Source organism: Phascolarctos cinereus, unplaced genomic scaffold, assembly GCF_003287225.1.
Source record: "Phascolarctos cinereus isolate Bilbo 61053 unplaced genomic scaffold, phaCin_HiC Scaffold_3;HRSCAF=262, whole genome shotgun sequence".
Lineage (NCBI taxonomy): Eukaryota > Metazoa > Chordata > Mammalia > Diprotodontia > Phascolarctidae > Phascolarctos > Phascolarctos cinereus.
The window spans coordinates 257,154,694-257,164,497 of record NW_027555736.1 but is presented as its reverse complement, the minus strand read 5'-3'; the positions used below and the strand labels follow the sequence as shown (position 1 = coordinate 257,164,497).

The following is a 9,804-nucleotide window of genomic DNA, read 5'->3' as shown; positions in this document are numbered from 1 at the left end:
GCAGGCAGAATTCACTTACTGTAGTTCTTTTGGAATTTCTTGGCTCTTATTTGATCTGGTGCAAATTTCAGGTTTTTAATGGAGTGAATATATGCAAGCTGAGCAGTCTGCCCCTTTCTATGCAGCCATCCTTGCCAGGAAACCATTTGCTTTTGCACAAGCTGTCTAGTATACCTGGAATGTGTTACCTAGCTTTCCCTAGCTTTTGTCAAACTTCTGTTCAAATACCTAACATTTGGTATTGTCCTTCATGTGGAAATTACTTTGAATATATTTTGTATTTAATTTTCTTTTTACATTTTTTCCCCTTGTTCATGTAGCTTTATTGAGTGCAGGGACTATTTGATTTTTGTCTTTGTATCCCCAGCATTGCCACAGTGCCTAAGACATGATAAATACTTTTAAAGTGTAAACTTTTATCTATACCTTTGTTTTTGTCACCAACATTTCCCAGTGTATGCTTCTCTCCTTTCCCCTTGACTTCAGACTCCCATTAAATATTCTTTACAAGAGTGAAAAAAGAGGGGAGAAAAAAAGCAGTTCGGACAAATACATCTAAACAAAATTAACCAATGTATCAAAAAAGTTTGGCATCTTTCGTTTTTCATACATATAGTCCCTGACCTCATCAGTAAATTAAGTGAAGTGCTTTCTCATATCTCATCTTTAGAGACTAGCTTGATCAGTATAATTCTCCAGCATTCAGTTTTAATTGATTTGTTGGTATTCTTTTTGTTTGCATTATTGTAGTCATTGTGTGTATTGTTTTTGTTGTAACTATTCCGCTTACTTCACTTTGAACTAGTTCATATGAACTAGTTCAGTTTCTTCTCTGTGTTCATATTCATCATTTCTTACAGTAGTTATATTCCATTAAGGTAATGTGGCACAATTAGTTTAGCCCTCTCTTAATTGTTGGGTATCGGGTTTGTTTCCAATTCCTTCTACTCAAAGTAGCCACTATGAATAAGTGGAGCTTTCTTTTTTATCAGTGACCTAGCATGGACATTTTAATTACTCCATTTACTTAATTCCAAATTGCTTTCCTATAGGAGTGAACCAGTTTATAACTCCACCAACAGTGCATTAGTGTGCCTGTGTTTCAGCAGTCTCACCAACATTAGCTGACTGTTTCCATTTTTTTAATTATCTCTGTCCAGTTACTAAGTGTGAAGTGAAACACTCAATTTTATTTAAATTTTTTTTTAAGTGAGGCAATCAGGGTTAAGTGACTTGCCCAAGGTCACACAGCTAGTACATGTCAAGTGTTTGGTCTGAGGCCGGATTTGAACTCAGGTCCTCATGACTTCAGGGCTGGTGCTCTATCCACTGTGCCACCTAGGTGCCCCTAATTTTATTTAAATTTCATGTTATTATTAGTGATTTGGAGCATTCTTTCATATAGTTTTTAACAGTTTGCTATTCTTTTGAGAGCTATTTGTTCATGTCCTCTGGCTCCTTATTATGGGGATAACTTTTGATTTCATATTTTTGTTTTTCTATATAGCCTGGATATCAAAAATATTTGATAGTTTTTTCTAGTTGATCTCTTTCCTTCTAATATTGGTTGCATTTTGTTTTATGCCAATGCTTTTATATTTCATATACCAAAATTTTCTTTGTGTGTGTGTGTGTATGTTTGTGTGATCACCTCTAACCTTTGTTAAAGAATTTACCTCTTAGTCATAGATGTGAAAGATATTTCATTATTTTTTCCTTGTAATTTTCTTTATGGTATGACTTTTAATATTCGGGTCAGCATCCATGTTCTAAACCTAATTTCTGTCAGGCTACTTTCTAGCTTCAAATAGGGGGTTTTTCTTAAACGTTATGGGGGTTTATCATACATACCATAATTGATTCAGTTTTTTTTTAAGACAATTGGGGTTAAGTGACTGGCCGAGGCTCACACAGCTAGTAAGTGTCAGATGTTTGATCTGAGGCTGGATTTGAACTCAGGTCTTCCTGACTTCAGGGCCGGTGCTCTCTCCACTGTGCCACTTAGCTGGCCCCCCAATTTTTTTTTATTCTTCATCTGCTCTGTTCCATTATTGTGCTTTCCTTTTTTTTTAGGCACTACCAAATAATTTTCATCATTATTACTTTATGATATTGTTGGTGTTCTAGAAGTTCTGTCCAGCCTACATTTTTTCATTGCTTCCTTTATTATTGTGGATTTTTAAAATTCATCATTGTTTTGTCTAGCTCTGTAAAGTATCCCCTTGGAAGTTTGGTGTAGAAATGATTGTTGAATGAATGAATGGTGCCATCCCCATTTATTCTAGTAAATAAGGTAGAAAATCCTAGAGTGCTTGGGTAAGGCTCACCATATCTGAAGGTAGGACTCAGAATACACTAGATAAATGAAGGTAACATTATTTCCATAGGCCAGTGCAGAGCAAATGGATGCTGCCAGAAGAATGAGAGAAAATGGGAGTCCTTTGAGGAAAAATACCACTAGCACTACCCCTAGCCTTACCTCTCTTCAGGATAGAGAGGAAGAGAGAGAATATACTTAGGGGTATTAAATTCGTGTATAAAATATGAGCTCAGAATTATAGTACAAGGCAGAGTATGATTAAGTTCTGAAAAGGTTATAGAACATTGCTTAATGAGGATCTCCTTTATTGGGAAGTCATTATGGTTGCTGAGTGTACAGTAGGTAGTGACTATATAGTCAGTTTTGCTACAATGCTTATTTTGAAGGCATGAATGATTGATATATTAGGGAATGATTTGAGCATAATGCGAATTTTGTTTGCTTATGCGCCATTTCTTCTGCGAGAAATAAGGGGAGAATGCAAAAATTGTACCACTTTACAGTAACTCACAAGCTGCAGCCCTTCTGATGCCCAATTCCACAACCAAACTTCAGGTCTATTTCAGGGTAAAGTACCATATTTGTTGTATGTCCTCTAGTGTAGTAGGAGCTATGGGCAGAATAATACCCTATCCCAACCTTCTCCCCCACCTCTCACCATAATTCAAGTGCTTGGCCCCAGGATTGGGGCCCACCTAGGTTGTCCTCTTGCCTACAGCAACTTTCTCTGCCTCAAGCCCTGTAGGATTCAGGATGCAGGACAAGCAGCAACTCAAGGCCACAGATGCCAACACTGTTTCTTGTAGTATAGATTTATTAACCATTTAACATGTGTAAAACTGATCAAATGAGATAATATTTGTAAAAGCACTTAGCTAAGTTCCCAGACACATTGTAGAAGCTATATAAATGCTTATTCTCCTTCCCATCCCCACCCCCCTTCCCTTCCCTAATAGTTTTTATTACATTTTTTAGTGTTGTGCCACTAACTCCATTTTTCTCATAAGCCCTATAGTTTTTATTGCATAATTTTACATAGCACTAATGATTTTTTTTAGCAATGCATATGTTATATTATAACAAAACTGACTGTATTTTGTCAGGATATAAGATTAGGAGATCTTGGTATATAATCCCATCTGATGTATTTACTAGTGTCTTTAGAGTTTTTGTTTCCCTCATGTGTAAATTGGGGATAATATTTGTACTACCTATGTCTTTGGGTTGTTGTGAGGAAAGAGATTTTAGCACTCTGAAAAAAAAAAACTTTTTCCTTACAACAACCCGAAGAGATAGATAGTGCAAATATTATCCCCAGTTTACACATAAGGGAAACAAACTATCAAAATATACTCTTTCGTCTGACTACATGGGAAAATGCTAAATGAGCCCTGGTCCCTAGCAAGACTACAAAATCCTTGTTTTTACTTATAAGCAGAATAAAATAAGACATGCACAAATGAATTATTAAAGTTGAAGGTAGAGGTTATAGAATAATGGATTTATAACTAGCACAGAATTTAGAGTTCACTTAATATAAACTCCCTTATTTTACATATGATAAAACTAGATCAAGAGAAATTAAACCATTTATCAGACACCTAATAACTTGCAGGGCCAGGATTTGGACTCAAGGCCTTTTCCTCTAAGCTCAGGCCCTATTTCTGATAAGAGGGGTTGCTGCCAAATACCCAATTCTGCTTTTCTTGTGGAATTATTTGGTGGAGAAGGGGCAGGCAGGAGAAGAAAAACAGAACCTTTAGGAAAGCAATAATATAATTTGTTATTTAGATGAGTCTTCTCTTAAAGCATCCCAACATTCTTATTCCTGCCTTGGGTCTGAATTCATAGAGCTTAACCTGTCAGTAAGAATACTTAAATTCTACTGCTCAGTGTCATGGCCTCAAAGAAGCCAATTAATTTCCTTCTTTGGTTTCATTCTTAATTATAAAATAAAGGAACTGAACTAAAAATAACTAAGGTGCTTTCCAGCACCAGCATTATCATATCCTAGGTTCGAATCCTAGTTGACTTTGATTTCTACTTCTGTAGCTAGTGGAAGAAGAGGTCATTGTAACGTCATAAAAATGTCACCGTCCTGCTTTGAAGTTCTGTGCAGGAGGGAATGTCTTTTGGTCTTGGCTTCCCTTAAAAATATATAAGTATCTTTCTGAATGTGCTTTAGGGAAATTGTGCTGGGTTTGTGTGGATTGTACTGCTATTGGGAAGAAGCAGCTGGGTTCTGTTCATTATGGGAGGGATGTGTTTGGGCCCTTCCTTTCTTTTCTTTTGCACCTTTACCCTTGTCCCCTCTGTCCTTACTTCACTCTTTTCAATGGGTAGCCTTGCCCAGTGCTCTATACACTGGTCGGTAGTCTCAGCAGCAGGTAAAGTTTTGTCACTTGAAATATGAGACCCATCCCCAGGGGAAATTTTCTTCTGAAGTTATTTCTAATCTCTGGCTGTTTTGGGGTCATCTTCTTGAGTTTCCGACTTGGAGACTAGAGAGGGAATTAGAGGGGAGAAACATTCTATATTCTCTTTTTTTTTTTAAGTATTCTTTAATCCTTTGTTAGTTTTTTCAAGTACCTAAAACACATTTTTCTTACTATTGAGCCTGAATCACTGAACTGGGCCAGAATAGAAATGCCAGCAGTGACTTTTAATGTCATGATTCATAGAATAAAAAATGTCATCTACTCAAAGTAACAGTGGTCTCAGAATCTCAAAGCTTGGACCCTCAGTGCTTTAATCCATTTTGTAACTGATCAAGAATCCGTAATCATAGATTTAGAGCTAGAAGTTAACCAGTCTAACTTCTCCTTTTACAGATATACAAACTGAGACCCATGATGGTCAAGTGACTTTCCCAAAGACCAAATATTAGAAACACAGTACTTTTTTAAAGAGTGATTTGTTATACTTTTGGTTGGCTCAGATTGGTAGGGATTTTTCTTTAAATCAAGTTTAAATCTTTCTCTCTTTCCCTATTAAATGATTGTCAGCAGGTCTGCCCCTTCCTTGCATGAACCTGTGTGCTTCCCTATTCACATCATTTCAATTTAACCAACTTTTATTAATAATCTTCCAGCTACTGGCATCCTTCAGCAGGTCTTTGGCTTACACTTAAATTTCCCCCTCTTCCAGGACAACCTTAGATGTCTTGCCATCTCTTTGCTGTACCTACTGCTGTAGGCTACTTCCCATCCCTGAATCTCAGTTTTTGTAAATTGAGAGTCATTGATAAGCTGCTCTCCACTGTCACTTCTATCTCAGCATTTCTGTGTAACAACATAGTGTCTTCTGAGGAGTTGGCTCCCCAGTAATAGAAATTGGAGAGTCCTTCTACCTCCCTTTTATATGTCAAATTTCCTTTTGAACATGATCCTTGAACTAATGAACAAACTCCTTTGTTGCTCTTCCTTTAGTTTCATGCAATGGATACTTTGCACAAAAACATCTACGATATTTCCAAGGCTATTTCTGCTCTGGTGCCTCAGGGTGGTCCAGTTCTTTGCCGAGATGAAATGGAAGAGTGGTCAGCTTCAGAGGCCAATCTCTTTGAGGAAGCCCTAGAAAAATATGGAAAAGATTTCACTGACATTCAGCAAGATTTTGTAAGTATTTTCACAATGATGGTTATGGTTTGTCTTTAGATTAAGTGAGTGTGTGACTGAGGGATTTTTACTATTTGGCCAAAGCATAGGGAAAGGAATCTGTAGTCAAATACAGTTAAGGAAAGGGTAATCAGTTGGCTGTGTTTTACCTTAATCAGCATCAGGATGATAATGGAAAAGGAAAGTGGAAGATTCTGGAATACTATTAGATTTGCAGAGCACTTTCCTCGAAGCAGTACAAGCACCATACATATTTTACAGATGAAGTAATTGAGACTGAGAGTTTTTGACTTGCCCATGATCATAAGCTATAAGGCAAGATTTTAATTCAGTTAATTTCAAAAGTGTTACATTACCTCTCAAGATTTTTCTAGCCTCTCCTTCTTGAAAGTTATTTTGAAAATGGTCAAAGGATATGAACAGTCAGTTTTCAGATGGAGAAATTAAAGCTATCTATAGGCATATGAAAAAAATGCTTTAAATCACTATTGATTAGAGAAATGCAAATCAAAACCACTGATCAATAAAAAATCAGTCAAATCAAAACATCACACCTGTTAGATTGGCTGACATGACAAAACAGGAAAATTATAAATGCTGGAGGAGATGTGGGAAAATTCGAATATTAATGCATTGTTGGTGGAGTTGTGAACAGATCCAACCATTCTGGAGAACAATTTGGAACTATGCCCAAAGGGCTATAAAAATGTGCATACCTTTGACATAGCAATACCACTTCTAGACCTGTATCCCAGACAGATCATACAAATGAGAAAAGGACCCATATATAGAAAAATATTTATAGCAGCTCTTTTTGTGGTGGCAAAGAATTGGAAATTGAGGGGGAATCAGTTGGGGAATGGCTGAACAAGTTATCCTATATGAATGTAATTGAATGCTATTGTGCTATAAGAAGTGATGAGCAGGCAGACTTCAGAAAAACCTGGAAAGACTTGAATGAACTGATGCTGAGTGAAGTGAGCAGAACCAGGAGAACATTGTACACAGTAACAGCCACATTGTGTGATGACTAACTTGATAAGAAACATCTCTTCTTAGCAATGTGAGGATCCAAGACAACTCCAAAGGACCCATGATGGAAAATGCTGTCCACATCCAGAAAAGAACTATGGAGTCTGAATGCAGACTGAAACATATTATTTGCTCTCCCTCTTTTCTTCTTTTTTTTTGGTTTACTTCTTCGTTCTTGTAGTTTCTTCCATTGTTCTTCTTTATAACATGGGGAATGTGAAAATAGGTTCAATATGAATGTGTATGTGAAGCCTATATCAAATTGCACGCCATCTTGGGGTGGGAGTAGGGAAGAGATGGGGAGAAAATTTGGAACTCAAAATCGTATGGAAGCGAATGCTGAAAACCAAAAATAAATAAAGTTTTTTAAGAAGATATTTTGAAATCGTACATATAGTTCCCTAACACATTCTCATTCCCTCTCCCCCACTCCCAGCCTGTCTCCATCTCCCTCCTCCTCCTCTTTTCCCCCCCGCCCCCACTCCTGACACATTCCCCAATGTTAGGTTGTTGTCCCATTATTCTCACCTCAAATGCTATTCTTTTTTCATTACAACATGAACTTTTCTTTTGTAAATTTCTTCCCCTTTTGAACCAGAAATAAATGTCATTATAAAAACTTTGACGTTTATTTTCCTCTCATTTCCTTCGTGTGGAATTTGTACATTTGACCCAGACAGAAAGGTCATAATGTAGTTTAGAATTCAGATCAGTAGTGTTTTCAGCTTAAGAGTAAGATGTTAATGGAACAGTAAATTAGAGTGATACAAGTGAAGCTTTCAGTGTGACCTATCCACATTTCCACTGCAGCCTTTTTGAGTAAATGAATATGATTTGCTTCTCTGAGGTATTTCCTCTGCCCTTGTTTGTCTTTTTGACCTTGGTCCCTGACCCTAGTGTTATAGTAACTCTGCATTTGAAAATGGTTAGTGGCTCCAGGTGCTTGCATTTCATTAGGATTGAGGCTCTAGGGAATTCCTTCCCTGTGTGCACTGTACAGAAAATAAACTGTTGGATCTATCTTTTATATTCAGTAGAAACTGGTATACAAAACAGTTGGGTTACAAACAGCGTGTGGTGGAAAGAGCACTGGGTTTGTAGTCAGAGGATTTGAGTTGCTACCCTAGTATCTTTGTGACCCTAGGAAAGTCATTTGTCTTAATCAAATAGAAAACACATATCAATGATAAATACTCTGACCTCAAAGATACAGTCTTCTCTGTACCACACAAAGATGAGCCGCAAAGCCATTTCTCTAAATGTTTCTACCTAATGTCTGTTTCTCCAAATTCCACGTACTGTGTTGTATCCATAATTGTGCATCTAATGTGGGAACGGTTGCCCATTTTTGGACTTTACCTGATACCAGACTGTTGTACACCTAAGAGTAGAAGTCATTACATCCACAGGAGTAATGTGAATTGTATTACTCTGGTCTCAGGTATTGTAGACCCACCTACTTGCCTTTCAGATGGTAAAACTGTTTATTAGAAACTTCGAGCCTCTCCACGAAGAAATAGCCACCTTTTCCCACCTAACCTAACTATCCCCAGGTACTTGCTGCAGTCTGTCTCAGTCTGCCTCTGAGCCTTTAGGCCTGACTTGGATCTAAAATATCTTAACTCTTTCTGCTACATAATTTGCTTTGCCCTTTAACTTCTTCCACTTACTTTTTTTTTTCTTGTCTTGTCTTTGCCTCTTCTTGAGTCTTTCTCTTCAGGTTCTTATCCTTTAATCACTCTTGATCTACTCAGTCCAGTTTCCCCTCCTTCATTTCTCATAGAAGCTTCAAGGAGAATTTGGGAAGCACTTTTCACTCTTCTTTTTCATCTCAAGTGTTTCTTTTCAAAGTCTTTCTCCAACTGAAACTAGAAGTAGAAGCTGGAGCATCACAAGAGGAGGGTACAAGGCATTTACTAGATATGTTATTTGAAAATAGAAGGAAATGGAGAATGTTTATCCTAGAGAAGGGAAAATTTAAGATGTGCAAGATAGATGTTTCTGAGTATTTGAAGGACTGATTTAGACTTTTCTCTTGATTTCAGAGGGCAGAACCACAAGTAAGAGGTAGAGTTTTAAAGAAGCAAATTTTGACTTAATTTCAGGAGAAAACTTCCCAACCAATTAGAGCTGTCCAAAAGCAGAATAATGGGCTGCTTCAGGAGATAGCTGATTCTCCTTCTAGAGAGTCCTTTATATGATAATTCAGATTCCTTTTTGTTTTTGAGTGTTAGACTTTGTGAGTGTCCTGTATCCCCAATAAACTAATATCTCCAGGACAATAACTGAGATTCTTCTTGTTCTCTACTTTGGTGTCATGGGCTATGACGTACAGAAAGTATGCTACTGAGTTAACCACACCAACTTTCACCTTGATTGATGACAGATGTTCTCTTTGCATGTTCCCAGCTTCCATGGAAGTCCTTAACCAGCATCATTGAATATTATTACATGTGGAAAACAACAGACAGATATGTTCAACAGGTGAGAACTCTTTGGCTTCCAAATATAATCTGTTGTGTTTCCTCGAAAGAGTTATGCTCTTTTAAGTGAAAAGTATTACTTCCCTTGTGGATTTACTGCTGTTTCCTCCACGCCTGAGGAATTTCCCTTCCCTGAAACTCCTTAGGATGCTTTTACGGTGTATTAGGTGTGTGCCCATTGTTGGCTCCAGGGCTTTTCACTTTTTTGGCTTTGGTACTTTTCATTACCCATACATACCCAGTCTCCTGTCTCTCCCTTTTTCTTTCACGATAAGACACTTCCCACTTAACTTCCCTGGGTGTGAGGGATGTGAAAATGTCAGGGCCTTAAAATCCCTGATGAGTTTCAGTT

The 9,804-nt window shown here is 37.4% G+C and overlaps 1 protein-coding gene across 8 annotated transcripts in view; it reads left to right on the top strand.

Annotated features, from left to right (window-relative positions):
• The window catches only part of MTA1 (metastasis associated 1), a 212,526-nt gene that overhangs the window by 156,397 nt on the left and 46,325 nt on the right, over window positions 1–9,804 (top strand). For all 8 annotated transcript variants that reach the window (XM_020974878.2, XM_020974877.2, XM_020974875.2 and 5 more), the window contains 2 exons: window positions 5,749–5,937; window positions 9,379–9,453. In XM_020974878.2, coding sequence (XP_020830537.1) covers window positions 5,749–5,937; window positions 9,379–9,453 — 264 coding nt within the window. The remainder of the gene's footprint in view (window positions 1–5,748; window positions 5,938–9,378; window positions 9,454–9,804) is intronic.